Source organism: Colletotrichum lupini, chromosome 2, assembly GCF_023278565.1.
Source record: "Colletotrichum lupini chromosome 2, complete sequence".
Taxonomy (NCBI): domain Eukaryota; kingdom Fungi; phylum Ascomycota; class Sordariomycetes; order Glomerellales; family Glomerellaceae; genus Colletotrichum; species Colletotrichum lupini.
The window spans coordinates 5,231,961-5,245,873 of record NC_064675.1 but is presented as its reverse complement, the minus strand read 5'-3'; the positions used below and the strand labels follow the sequence as shown (position 1 = coordinate 5,245,873).

General features: G+C 54.6%; 3 protein-coding genes across 3 annotated transcripts; 1 reads left to right on the top strand and 2 right to left on the bottom strand.

Moving 5' to 3' along the window:
• Positions 1-554: 554 nt before the first annotated feature.
• On the bottom strand, positions 555-1,907 carry CLUP02_03905 (uncharacterized protein; the record flags this gene model as incomplete). Its single annotated transcript, XM_049282922.1, has 3 exons — positions 555-1,223; positions 1,313-1,394; positions 1,495-1,907. The coding sequence occupies 3 exons, from the start codon at positions 1,905-1,907 to the stop codon at positions 555-557; spliced, it is 1,164 nt and encodes a 387-aa protein (XP_049140065.1).
• A 1,526-nt stretch (positions 1,908-3,433) lies between these two features.
• On the bottom strand, positions 3,434-5,631 carry CLUP02_03904 (tat pathway signal sequence; the record flags this gene model as incomplete). The annotated part of the gene is made up of 3 exons (XM_049282921.1): positions 3,434-4,235; positions 4,360-4,953; positions 5,027-5,631. The coding sequence occupies 3 exons, from the start codon at positions 5,629-5,631 to the stop codon at positions 3,434-3,436; spliced, it is 2,001 nt and encodes a 666-aa protein (XP_049140064.1).
• Positions 5,632-7,532: 1,901 nt separating this feature from the next.
• Positions 7,533-13,204, top strand: CLUP02_03903 (uncharacterized protein; the record flags this gene model as incomplete). Its single annotated transcript, XM_049282920.1, has 28 exons — positions 7,533-7,750; positions 7,848-7,882; positions 7,950-7,983; positions 8,101-8,163; positions 8,221-8,244; positions 8,300-8,450; positions 8,565-8,681; positions 8,714-8,816; positions 8,881-8,942; positions 8,999-9,226; positions 9,250-9,440; positions 9,495-9,503; positions 9,578-9,771; positions 9,836-9,881; positions 9,922-10,049; positions 10,119-10,159; positions 10,211-10,366; positions 10,520-10,609; positions 10,666-10,785; positions 10,990-11,173; positions 11,235-11,293; positions 11,333-11,464; positions 11,537-11,584; positions 11,877-12,149; positions 12,204-12,257; positions 12,342-12,375; positions 12,449-12,516; positions 12,575-13,204. The coding sequence occupies 28 exons, from the start codon at positions 7,533-7,535 to the stop codon at positions 13,202-13,204; spliced, it is 3,492 nt and encodes a 1,163-aa protein (XP_049140063.1).
• Positions 13,205-13,913: the final 709 nt, after the last annotated feature.

Below are 13,913 nucleotides of genomic sequence, written 5' to 3'. Positions count from 1 at the left end.
GTACTAGGGTCACGAGTGTAGAACGTATGCATGCCATATTTAGGCAAAAGTGAACAATCGCGAAAATCGTCACGTCACAGATTTTCGGTCTCCAACCTCCCTGCGATATTGGCTTGAGATATGTTGTCTTGACAAAGGTCTCGGCCTGGGTAACTTCAGTATCACGGGCGAATACGAAGCTGCCAGACAGATAAGACGCACGAAGAACAGGAAGACCAAAAAGATGTATACACTACTCGAGACATAGATAAAGAAAAGAGACGACGCAAGAAAAGATTTGTATACATCGACTTGGATGGATCACTGGGCAGGACAGCTGCAGCAACAAGCTTTTGATGTGCATCATCGCCCCTCCAAGCAAGCAACTTCCCCTTCCTTTCCAAAGCTGCGCAAAGTTCCCCAAATAGCAACACAAAAAAGAAAGAGACCACCCTTGGCCTCGAAAAGCCCCAAAACTCCTCTTCTTAGACAGTCAGCATCTGCTGTCCGCCTCGCCAAGGTAGAATTCGCCTTGGTCACGAGGCAAAGCAAGGTATACATCCCCCAATCCCCGCTCATGAGTCTCCACCACCGACGAATGCAAGACCGATACCGGTGAAGAATGCCGCGGCGACCCAGGCGCCGGAGTAAGCAGTCGCACCGTACGACTCGACGCCGTTGACAGTCATGAAAGTCTGCAGGTAGGTGTTGACACCCGTGACGATCATGGCGACCGCGGTTCGCAGGATGACAACCTTCGCCCGCGTTGTGTAGCCCCAAATGTTCCACGCCAGAGTCTCGCCAAGCGTGGCCGTCGCAGGGTCGAACTCGGCCAGCTTCTCGTCCTCGGAAGTCTCGCCAGTCGCGACAAAGGGCGTGAAGATGAAAGACTTTGCTGCAGCGCCAAACGCAACTGTCACGGGCAACGTAGCCAGGAAGTTGGTGGTGTAGGCGGGTGCAAGGCTCGGCAGCCCCTGGAAGTAGACCACGAGGGTGGTGGGCAGGTAAGTCTTGTAAGCAGTAAACAGGGTGAGGCTGTAAATGGCTGCCGACAGGATAGTGGTGTAGATCTGGATCGGGATGTCGGTAAGAATCTCGCGGTTGGCGACGTTCTTAGCGCCGGCATGCGCGCCCGACAAAGGCCTCAGGAGTTGGAAGGGCAGGAAGGTAGACAGCATCTCAATGCCCAGAGCCGAGATGGCCGTGGCGGTGCTGATGTTGTAGAAGGTAGCGATAAGGTAGACCTAGACGCAAAGTACGTGTTAGCAAAAGCTGCACAGTTGACTGTCCCAAGCCTGGCGTCATCATCATTCCTCGTCGGAGCAGAACGTACCGGCGGACCATGCGCGAGCAGGTTGAGCGCAGCGAGATCGTAGCTATCAAAGTTGCCGAACCAGCCAAGGGCGAGCTCGAATCTACACGAGGTCGCGAATGTCAGCAAAGATACCTTTCCCTGCCCGGTCCTCGAGCGATCCTCCCAGAAAGATCAACTCTGTGATTCCCAATGTAACTTACATGCGCCATCCAGCCAAAGTTGCAACCTCGCCCCAGGTGTCCAAGCTCTTTGAGATCCCCGCCAGTTCTCCACGGCTCCACTCGCTGAGGAAACTGTAGCACAGACTTGAGATGCTGAAGCTCAACACCGTGACAAGCGGGAATTGCAGCGCTTTCGGAAGGTGCGATCGCTGCTTCCGCGGGTGCTGGTGATCGCGATCTCTCTCGCTAATTTGGAGTGCCTCTGTCTCTTTTGCTTCCGCTACCTCTGTCGCGTCATTGACAACAGCTAGAGCTTCGATCTTGCCGTCAGGCGCGGTATCGAGCCGCTCGAGGTGGCTTGCGATGGGTTCGATCGCGTTGGACGTCGTTTCGTCGACCTCGGGCTCCTCGACGGGGCGCGATGCCTCTCTTCTGCGTCTTAACGTGGGCATCTTGGGTATGCTGTGCTTGCGCGTGTGAGTATTGATTGGAGAGACAACGTGTTATGTTCGTAACAAGAACCTCGAAGTCGGGATTGGCGATGCGCGCTGCAGACGTGAGAGAGGGGTAAAGCGAGAAAAAAGAAGGCAGTGCGGCTGTGGGAGAAATGAGCAGCAGCAGCCGTTTGCGATGTGCGGTTTGCGACACGATGAGATCAACGAGGGCAAAGAGGAAAGAAAATGTGAGACCTGTACGTTTTTTTCCGCCCAGGGCAGCTGCTGTGGATTGTGGACAGTGGTCTACCTTACCTATGATGCCGAGTGGAGAAAGAAGCTGTCCGGACTGGTAAAGGTGACGTCGCTGGGGTAACAGCAGCTCGCGGAAGCTGGTGAGGTAAGCTGTGTGGTCCAACAGTGGGCAAAACCCAACCGGAAAGAGCCACCAACGGGTCCTCCTTCTCTCAACTCTCGAGTCCTACTGTGGTCTACCTACCTTCCTTCCCCACACCGCCGGCCACCAAACAACCGCCGCCGTGCCTCAGCAGCCCGCCCTGCGAAGCTGGAAAACTCCACTGTGAGCGGGCTCCCAAGGATAGATATTTTCTACTGGCTCCGTCCATGATCCGTAATTGCAGACTTTTTCCTCCATCGTTTTTTTCTTCCTTCTTTCCCTCTCTTTGTTTTCAATTTCCTCTTTTCGAATCAACTTTCTCCATCATCCCCTTCCGCTCTAGAAATATTTAATACATGCGAACCTCCACCTCCCAAAGCTTTCCAAGGTTTGGGAAGGAGGATGCTATCTATACTCTTGTCAAAAATTGGCCTTACCTTATCTTTGCCTCCCCGTCTGCTTTGCTTGGTGTCTGTCTTGTCTGTGTGATCTTCAAAGCTTGATGAGCTCACATGCAAATCTTCGCCTTTCGGGAGCAAAGCTCCGGGTGTGCCTGGTTAAGGTTGCTGCTGGCGTTCCAACACACCAACCACCATCCAGCTTGCCTCGTCACTTCAGCCATCATCGTTGGTAAACATTAGCCACGCTCCAAGCCCAAGTACCTTGTCGCGATCAGTAGTCCTCTTGTTCATCCAGACAAGAGGTCACACAGGTCACCACCGGCGAATATCAACCAGGCTCTTTTTGAACTTTTTATCTTTTTCATTTCATTTCGTTATGCTGGTTCCATACCGAACACTGAGCGTCGCGGCCAATCTTGGGGCATCGCACTCGTTTGTCTCGTCAGAACCATCAGCGTGACAGCTTTGGGCATTCGCTCGACGCCCTCTCCGTCTCTCACTTTAACCTCGTGGAGTTGCAATCTCGATCCCATCCTATCGACCTGCCTTGCTGGGCCAGATCATGATGCAAGACCGGGCCCTCCACTCCTTGGTGCTGAGAGATCGGCGGCGGAGACAGAACCACCTCATTTACAGGGTTTAGTATATGGTGGTACAAAACAAACACATCCTTCCCTCACTTTGCCTCTTCGTTATGTACTCATCTCCTCAGATATCGTCGGCATCAATCGTGGAACGGAGTTTCGCTATTCCTCCATACGTCCGAAGACGCCGTCGTCATCTTCGTCGCTTCGAGATCGAGATCGGCGGTCAAAGTCATCATCGTCCATCACGCTGTCGCTGTCTTCCATCTTGACATCCGAGCCGCGGACCTCGCCTCGTGTGAAGCTCTCTGGCTGCCTGCTAGGGAAGCTGTTGAGGAATCCGGCACTGAAACCTGCGCTGAACCCAGCACTCGAGAAAGATGCCGCCTGGTCGAGATATTGCGCCGGTAGCGGGGGCACAGGAGGAGCGTCCGCTGGAAGCTGCACTGTTCTTCCGTTGTTGCTGTTGAAGCTGCAACTAAGAAGCTCCACAGCCGCTGCCAGATCCTGATCTTCTTGTCCGGTGGCATTTCTTCCTGACGACGGCGGTCGTTGGTCCTGGCTGGTTTGACGAAAGTGTGAAGAAAATCCTGTTCCACGTGGCATGCTGCCTGTCACGAGAGGGTTGATGGACGGCGCAGACTGGTATGAACGACCAAATCCACTTGCGGACCCGTACCGCTTCGCGAACGAACGATCCGACGACGAGAATCCCTCCAATTGAGGAGGTGGGGTGGTATCGGCAGAGCTGTGTCGCTCGTCTGAATATCCAGAAGCAGCGGGAGAAGTCGACTCTTCTTGGTCACTAGGGAAATCCTTGGCGGAATCCGGGGGCGTCGCCGCATCACCCTCTTCCTTGTGGTTCATGGTCAACAAGACAGAGGCAGCCTCAAGGAGCTGGACTTGCTGATGCTTGGAAATAAGCAGCTTGGATGTCAGAGACCATTCGGGAGTGTGTTCCCACCTGATCAGAAATGAGTCAACGAACTGCTCGACTAGTCCTGATGTTGGAAACGCGGCATGCAAGTCTCGAAACCCACGCGACAATATTTGGGACGGAATGAGGGAATTGGGGAAGGGAAACGAACAAATGCTTGGTCAGGCAACTGCTGTGCTTGTATCCCTTTCCGCACGTCTCGCACTTGAGCTCGATGCGGTTGAACTTCCTGCCCTCCTTTACGAGAGGCTGACCATCGCTGGCGCGACGAATACGAGCCTTTTGAGCATTATCATCGCCTTCGTCGGCTGACCCGATGACTGGGTCATCCTCAATGGCGCTCTCGTGGATCTCTGTCTTTCCATCCAAGTGGAATTTGTGCGTCGGCAGACTCGCTGGGGGCGAGGGAAGACTCCCGATGATGGCGACGCGGGCTGCAGCACTCTTTGAGGCAGTGTTCCTACGAGAGCTGACGGCAATGGGCGTGACTTTGTCGCCGCCCACTTCCTTGATTGCCGCTGCCATGGCCGCCGCGTTTGCGGCGGTGTTTGTCATGGACTTGCGGCGAGTCACACGGTGGTTGGCATTGAGAGCGCCGCTGAGGATGGAATGGGAGTTGGTGCGAGAGTGGGATTGTCGTGTGGTAAGCCCGGAAGAGGAAGCAGTTGATAGAGAGGGACGGTGTTGGTTCAATGGCCTTGTGGTCTGCTGCATTTCCTGAACGAGGACGAAGTGATCAGCAAGACTGGGTTGAGATGCGTGTCGGGAGCGAGCTAAGCAGGGCAGGGCATGGGTTGGAATCCCGGTTCCGGGCATACCTTTGAAGAGGCCATTGCCAACTACCGATGCTAAACAGGTTCGACAACGAGTGTCGAACACTTTGTCCCTGGCTGGAGTATTGTGAAAGTGAAGTGATTCGTAGACGCGGCGGTATCGTGTGTTGTTGTTCGAAGGTGGTAGGCAGATGGGCAGGTAGAAAGTGAGTCGCAAAGACAAGCCTCCGGGCGAGAAATAATATTATTTTGGGGAGGAGCAGCAATTGGGCAGGGGTGTGTCTGTGGGCGGGTGTACCTAGTAGCTCCGAGCTGGACCAGCCGACAGCATGTGGTGAGTGTGGTGGTGGTGGTGTTGAACGGTCAGGATGCCTTGGGGTTAGTCGACTGATGATCAACAGGGCTGTCGAGGTCCAGGCCGGATTCAACTCTTTTTCTCTCTCTTTACCCTTCCGCTTGAATGCTGTGCTTTGAATCGAGGTGTATGTAGCTGAAGTGAGAGAGAAAAAGTTGTGGGCTCGAGACAGTACGTTTGGGAGAGGACCCAAAAAGTCCAGCAATGGGCGAAACAGTCCAGACGGCCCTTTCCAACAAGTTGCCAGAAAGAAATGGAAGAGAAGCGCTGGTCGGGGACGAGCATCAGCCTTCATTGGTCGTATTGCACCACCAGGTCGCTAGGATGAAGGAGCCAGAAGGAGGAGGGAGGGGAGGGGTAGAAGACCGTACCGCAGCAGGAGGACCAGACTCACTCACGACACTCCCCCTCACACCTTGAACTCGTAGAGAGCGACGACGCTGGGCGGGAAAGAAGGAGAAAGCGGCAGAGGAGAGAGAGAGAAAGAAGAGAGGATGGGTGGGGCTGGGTGTGTGCTGAGAGAGAACGGGGGTGTAGACTTGGGCGTTGGAAGTGAGGGTGAGGTGCGCGGCTGGGTTCATGGACGAGGGAAGGGGACTGACTGGCTGGCCCTCTCTCTCTCTCTCCGCGTCTCTCTCCTTCTTTCTCTCTACATCGCCGTCTCTGCTGTAGGTATCTTTCCACCTCCACTCCTTTCTTGTCCCCTTTCCCCGTGTCCCACAGTGTGCAACCGGGCCAAGGCACGCTGGCATGTACCTCTCAGGTGGTGGGAGGTGCAAGTGGACATGACCGTGAGCGCAGCGGACGGGCGCCAGGAACAAGGAGCATAGAGCATGGCCCGTGGTCGTCCTTTGGCAATGGGCGAGCGATGGTCGGCCTCCCGAGCGATGGACGTGTCCGTAAGGCGCCGGTGCGGCGGGGAAAGGTCACTGGGGGAGGGGTGAACGGAGCCCATGGATCCATCCCAGTAACCCATAACCCTCGTCCTTCGTCCCAGAGCCCAGACCCATTGATGGCCAGGGCCGATAGCGTGCTTGAGTTGCACATCGTAAATGGCAATTTTATGTATGGCACTTTTATTCTCGACTCTCGTAGTGCTCGCAGATGTCGCCGCCGCTCGTCGGTTGTTCACGATGCTCTCTGAACTTGGATGATCCGGATCCTTGAAATAAGCGCGGATATGACGATATACGGTGGATGTGTGTGTGATATGGGAGTAATTCTGCCCTAGGATCTATGCCAAACGACTAAGCCAACAAGAGAGACGCTCAAAGAAACGCGGCCTTTGTTGGTAAACGCCTCGCCCGTACACCAACACAGGTGGACTCGTGCCTTGGTCCCTAGCTAGACCAGGGTGGCTTAGTTTGGCTCGAGTGCCTAATTATTTCTCTGATTGTCTGGTTCCCTTGATCCCGTACGGATACTTCGCAGTCGTCTGAAGACTTGTCGGGACCTTGCTAGTCTGGTGACCGCCAAATCTTTTTTTATTTTTTCTGCTTCTCTCCTTCTTGGGGTCTTCTGTTCGCGAGGTAACGATGTGGAATGATTGAGACAACAGGCAGGCTCCAATGAGTTGCAAAGAATGTCGTGTCTTGGTCGGAAGCGAGAGGCCTATCGACCGCAAGTGGCATGTTTCGGCGGACTGCCAGGTTCAGCGTTGGGTCGCACCCCACGACGGCTCTGCTCCCCTAACGTGGTGGCTCCATAGGCGGGAGGACAGGCGACTGCTCCCGGGACATAGAGCTGGAGGCTGGAGCAGTGAGCATCAGGTTGGGGCGTTGGGGCATAGGGCGGAGAGAGAGAGAGCATTGGCCGCGTCTGGTCTCGTTTAACTGGAGAAGGTGGTTTCCATCGGATCAGGAACGGAAGTTCGCACGCGGGGGAGAAGGCAGTAGCTTTGCATTGCTCCTATGCCAGGTCATGCCAAAGTTGTGTTGTGCGAGCTTCAAGGTTGTGAGCTGTATGAGCTGTGCGCAATGCGCTGTGCGTTGGTCGAATGAGCGAGACAGTGAGGGGGTTGTCAACGGCAGAAACCCAAGCTTGGGAAGCACTGCGCGAGAACCTTAGTACATGATACTCCGTAGGTAGTGAGTGTCTATGGTAAGCTGCAAAAGTGGGAAGAAGCAAGGAGGCAAGGTACGGAGTAGGCATTGCGCAAAAAGGCATGGGAAAGATGTCTTATTGAAACTCGGGTGGATGCCTCCTAGTGTTTCTACAATTGCCGACCTGTGTGCCTTGGCTTTGATTTGGCACTTTGGTTCGAGTACTCTGTCCTTCACAATCGTTGTTTCGTGTTCTTCTTTCTTCGAAAAAGGCGACGTTATCGTAAACCTGTTGTTTCTTGATTGGATCTGCATGGCTACCGGTAGTCGGCTCAGAGAATGCGAGGAGCAAGGAACCTCGAGTATTAGCAAGTACAGATACAACAGATACGGGAAAAGAAATGATGAAGAATCCAAAATAAAGAAAATCCCCGATGGACGGTTCTGCTGATCGTTGATCACACGGAAGCCAAGCAGAAGACAGCTCTTCGACGGCGTTGTTGGGTTGACAAGTCGTTGGGTGCGAGGCAGGTACGAAGGCCCCTCATGTTGGTGCTGGGAAACAACGCAGGTACACAGTGCAGGCCCGGCAAGCGGTACCTTAGGTAAGCGCCATCCAATCCCCGGGCAAGGCAAGGTACGTGTCTCCATATACTCCTTGGACAGTGCTAATTCGTCGCACACTGTCTGACTGTCTGCACAATTCCGTGACAAATACACAGTGGGGACAGTGCCCTGGTCAGTCACGTTCCTGGGGAAGCCCCAATCCACCCGTATCTCAATCAGTGACGTAGTTTGCTCGAGCGCGGACCAAACATGAGTTCAATTCTTTGTCAACTCAGGGGCAACAGCTGCGGCTTCAATCCGTAGAAGTAGGTACGTAAAGGGCCACGGCCAAAGCAGATGGGAAACGACAGGCAGAACATCGGACAAACAAAGCCCTACACCGTGTGCCGTTCAAGCTCTCGTGTCCGGTTTGGAGACGTGCTACAACCATCAACGGGTTGCGACGATGGAGAGCCACCACCAGTCCACCACCACCACTACGGTCTACCGTACTTTACCACACACAGTAAGTTGACGATAACACCACCCCCATCCCTTGCCCACTCCTCCCTTCCCCCTCTCGCACTCCTTGTCTTTCTCATCCTCTTTCATCTTGCTCCACACTAACCAGACACCCCAGCGAAACGTCCTCCCAATCATCCGCGCCAGAGCCGGACATCACAACCACACGCCTGGGGCTTCCCCACCACCAGCTCACCTCCTCCACCACCTTCTGACCAGATACAGGCCCCTCCTAGTGACCACTAATCACAGGACTTGTTCGCTGAGACGGTCGGTCTGCCTGGCCTGAAGTTGACTGAGGCGGCATTGGAGCAACGCGAACCCGATCAAACAGCTTTCCTTTCCGGCCCGGCCTACTACACTGTCCTTAGTACGGAAACAGCAGTTCACCCCTTCGCCGTCGGCCGTCTCTTAACAGCACTCTTGCTCTCCAGAACTTCCGCTGACCGGCAATCCGCTGGAGTCTGATAGAGTCCAGCTGTTGGCCAGGATATCGGTCAGACGGTCAGTCCTGGGTCCGGTCTCGTCTCCGTCTCCCTCACGCCGTGCTAGGGGGCCGCCATTGCCATTCGGGACGGTCAGCTGGCCCCCTCCCCTCCTCCATCGGGCGCCATGCGGGCTTCTGCTCTGGGCAAGTCGGGTGGATTCTCGTGCCTCTGGCGGAACGTCGTCCACCCCGTCATTATTGCGCTCCCCGACGCAGACCGTCGCTTATGCTGCCTACTCTTGCCTCTGACCGGCCAGAATCAGAATGGGATGCTTTTGCCACTTGACACTATTGTTTCCTGGATGCCATCGCTCAGCCTGGGCTAGGCATTGGTAACGCAGTCCCAAGATCGTCAGCAGAGATATCCTCCAACATCAATCTACTCGCCAATGTCCGGAGATGGCCAAGCCACACCGCACGCGAGAAAGACACACGCACGCTCTGCCCGAATCTTGGATACAGCCAACCTCGCCTTCATAGGCATTACCTAAGTTCACTATGCAGCTAGTGCGTCACTGGGCGCAGCGGTTCAAGTCCAGGCCTGGGTGACCAGAGTTTCAGTCACCGAAAGTGACGCTTTGAACGCATGCAAAATATCTCCTCGGTTTCTGCCGTTGGTACCTATGTCTCCGGTGTTTCCCCAGCGTCGACGAGCCGCTCTTGTCTCAGGAAAAAGATATCACAAAACTGTCCTTGTGGCATCGACTTGGGACTCTGGGATCTCCCGTAACGCCAGCAGGCTTGACGTCTTTAGGCCAGCCTCCCGCCTATGCTTCACATCTTGATTCTTTGACAGTCTCAACCCCTTCACCGGTATCCACGCCCGCTACCATTGGAGGTGGCTAACTGAACCAAAGGAACTGCAACCAGTGTCTAGGAGATTAGAAAGCACAACTAGTGAGACTCGACTATCTTGAAATGGACGTCACCGAAAGCTGGCTTTGGCCGGTGCCAAATTACTTTAGAAATCAACTCTCAGAAGCAACAGGCGCAAGCTTGCCTCTAGCAAGGCTCTCGGAAGCGCTAGCGGTGTTGTCGTTGCGCTGAGAGAAATCGAGATGGAAGAAACATTGTTCAACGGCCCAACCAATTATCGACGACAGCTAGCAATGCTGTGTAACACATGCAAAATGGTCTCTACATAGACTGAGTAGGCATGATCTCCATATTCTACAACAGACACAGTACGGGGATGCCTTGTTGGCCGCCGACTGAAGAGGGCAATTGTTCAAGGTCGCATTTCGAGGTCGACTTCATCTGCGTCTGATTAACGCAAGAACCACGTTGGCATCAGCTCGTCGTGCCCTATACCCATGATCTGTGATCGACAAAGGGTTCCCACAAGACGACCAGGTACGACTAAGCATTCTCCCAACATTGTCCCTCGACAAATCATAGTATTCAAGCGCATCGGCGCACACTCCGACTACTCCGTATTTTTTTTCAGACTCTGAAGCTGGTTTGCGCAAAACAAAAGCACACTAAGGGCAACACCCCAATGGCAACTCCACCGCGAAACTGTCAACGTGTTGTCGATCGCCAACTTTATCACACTTCGGCCTCTCACTGTTACAGGGCTGTCCTAGCACATCGAGCGGGTTGAAAGGGAGCCACCGGGCCAAATCGTCGATTGCTCCCAAAACTTCAGCAGCACGGCAGTAGGGCAGTCGAGACAAGTGTGCCAGGGTCCTGCCCTGTTCCATTGCAGCTGCACCCCTCACTCTCTGAGCAGTGCCATGCCATCCCGAAGCTGGTTTCTCCATGCATAAAAGCTCTCCCATCGAGGCAACAACCCCCGCCGATCGTCGCCGGCCGCACAATTTCACAAAACGGTTGTGCCGGCGGACTCTCTGTAAAGGCGCAGCCCTGCACGCGAGGGAGATAAGGTTTACCAGGTGAGGTGACAGCTTCGCGGCCGACCTCGCGCCTTGAGAGAGAGTCGAGACACGGAACAAGCAGATGCCTGTTCCCACGGGTCATAGGACTGAGCGTTAAGAAAAAAAGAAAAAAAAAAGGACAGAGTTGCGCTGCGCCCCGTCTTACTGTCTTACGTGAGTATGGGAATTCGTCTTTTTTCCTATCTTTCCACCAAGATACGGATGCCTGGGATTTATCACCTCAGCTCCTCTCGGAAACGGTCCAGCATGGTATCTGCTACGTTGTCATCCCCGCGCGCTGTCACGACGAGAACAGAAGAACAGCGGAGACACCTGTGGATGCCACTTTCACAAACGGACTAGGTTGATCAACGCGTCTGGCCAACTCGCCCCTCTTGCCGCAGCTGCACATCACCCCCTCCAGTCTCCGTCGGATGCGTGTCGCTATCAAAAACCCTGTCTACGAGAGTGGATACCACACAGGTACACTTTCGTACTGTCATGTATCTTTCTCTGAGATAGAAATGGGGGCCTCTTCACCTATCATTGGAAAGACGTGTGAGAGACGCCCACGGCATCCCCAGGCAAAGCGTTCGTGGTTTTGCTTTTACCAGTCCGATTTCCAGCGTACCTGCGTCAGCAAAGGCATTCCACGTGGGATGATGCTATTCACTTATGTTGGACCTCTTTTTCTTTATGTATTAATAGAGAAGCGCCGAACCGTAGGGAAGGTTCATCGGGGATCGGGAGAAGGTTTTTGGTGCTACCACTCCCGTGCGTTCCGCTCCCCCTTCACACAAAGAGACTGGAGAGAGGGGGGGGGGGGGGGGGTGGGGGCCGTGGGGGGGGGGGGGGGGGGGGGAGGTGGGGGGGGGGGGGGGGGGCGTTGTTTTGCGCCCCCCCGTGCGGGCGCCGCCCCGGGGGAGGGGGGGGGGGGGGGGGGGGGGGGGGGGGGGGGTTGGACCCTTGGGCTGGCTAAGGTGGTAGAGCTCATCGCGAGAGCTGCAATGGGAAAGTCTCGCAGCAGCCACCTTTCGGGAATAGCTGACAGCTTGGGATCTCGCAGAGCACTTCTCTCAGTCCCGACGATGAAAATGCGCCAAAGAGATCTTTGCAAGGCACTGCTATTGTTGAAGACTTAACGAAGTCATGTATCCTGGCCGACGTACCTGTCGATCTCTCGCTCAACCTGTCCGAAGCCGAGCAGAATTATCCCTTGACAGCAGCACATGGAAGATCCAGGAACAATGAATGGCATTTCATGTCCGGATGCAGCGATCGACAAGCGAGTGCTGCGTTGCGTGAGCTGTCTTTGGCCTTGTTGAGCCGCACGCGTATTGTCCCGAGGGGGAAATATACTGCCATAAAGGGAGCCATACGAGAAACATAAAAGCTATTCCCTGAAGACTCGGGGCAACCGGCGCTCAGCAACCCTGTGTTCAGGAATGTCTGTTGTCGATAAACTGGAATGATTTCCCGTCTCTCGGAAGCCCGACTGCGTACACTTGATAAAGTGGCCCATCCCACGCAGCGTTTGATTAACCCCGCGGCGCCACACTATGCAAGTGGCTAGCCGATAGGGATTGCCAATTACACCAAAACTGAACGTCACTTTTTCTTGTTGAACCATTTGCCCAGAGATACCAGGCAGCATTTTTTGGATCTCTGTACCGCATTTTTATCTTGTTCATTACACATTTTCGACTGTTTCGTATCCCTTCTTTTGCGGTAGTCGTTTCCCAGATTGCTCCGAACTTTCTGTAGTATCCCGCCAGACCCAGTCGCATCGTAGTCCCATTTCGCCCGCAGCACCAAGCTCGAGGATCCCCCGTCGCAACGACCATGTCCGATGTATTCCGTAAAGTAGGGAGGGGAGGCTCAGGGAACTTCTTCTCAAAGAAGGACGTGGACGATGCTGAAAAGGCCAAGCCAGAGGTAACACGCGAGACGGTCTGTCCTTCAAGAGCAATTCGTAGCTTACCCAAAATGATCCACGGCAAACAGGACATTGAGGCACAAAAGTCGACCGACGTCGCCGCTTCCTCGACATCACCGACCTCGACCGGCTACGTGCGCGCGGGACGAGGAGGATCGGGCAACTACGTGGACCCGACTTCTCTCCCCGGCACCAAGCAGCAAGAGGAGCTCGCGAGCAAGACACAGGCGGCCGTGAATGCCAGCATTGCGCGATCGGCGGCGAGGGGTGCTTCTGGCCGCGGCGGCGCCGGCAACTATACGGGAGGCGTTGTGCCTGGCGCCGAGGCGAGCGAGGAGGAGGAGGTGAAGCGCAAGGAGGCGCTCGAGAAGAAGATTATCGAGGACGTCGAGGCCGGTTTGCCCATGCCGCCCAAGGCTTTTCACCATACTACCAAGAAGGAGGAAGAGGGTGCTTGAAGGGCATGGCATCCCCCAAGCGGTGTGTACGTTGCCGGTGATGGGATTGCGGGATATATGGAGTTAGGGTGGTTTCGTTTGTACAACATTTGAGAAGCATTGATACCCGCGACGCTCGTCTTGGGCGATTTCACTTGCAATTCTTGAGAGCATGTAGGAGATTTGACAGCTTGTAAGCTTGGATTCGCCATGTCTATTTCGCTTACTCCTTTGTTCTGAGAAAGGGGGATGCGACAATGTGATGGCACGCAATTCTGTTAGCATGCCGCTATTCACTCTAGACAGTGTCGAGTAGCCTCGAGATCGTGGAGTACATCCGGATGGCTATACCAGACAACACAGGCTGAGAGGATACGGCATCGCATCCACAAGACGGGAGGGAAGGTGGCGGCTGAGATGACGGAGGAACCGATCTGAACCAATCTGGACCTTGAATAACTTTTTGTGGTATTCCTTCTCAGAGCCACCAAACGCCGTCGATGCTAAATAGCCCTTTTGTATCCCTGAACGCCCGTGTATAAAAACAAAGCCCCCCAAAGCCAACTCTTGTCTCTGCTGAAGGAGAGCGGAGAGAAGAGAGAGGCCCGTTCTTCGATTCGATTAGCATTTTGTCTTTCTTTCTCCTCATCCGGGTGGTTGGCTTTTTTTTCTCCATCTTCTCCTATCCCTCGATGGGATGGGGGATCACCCTCCTCCTTTCGGTCGGTTC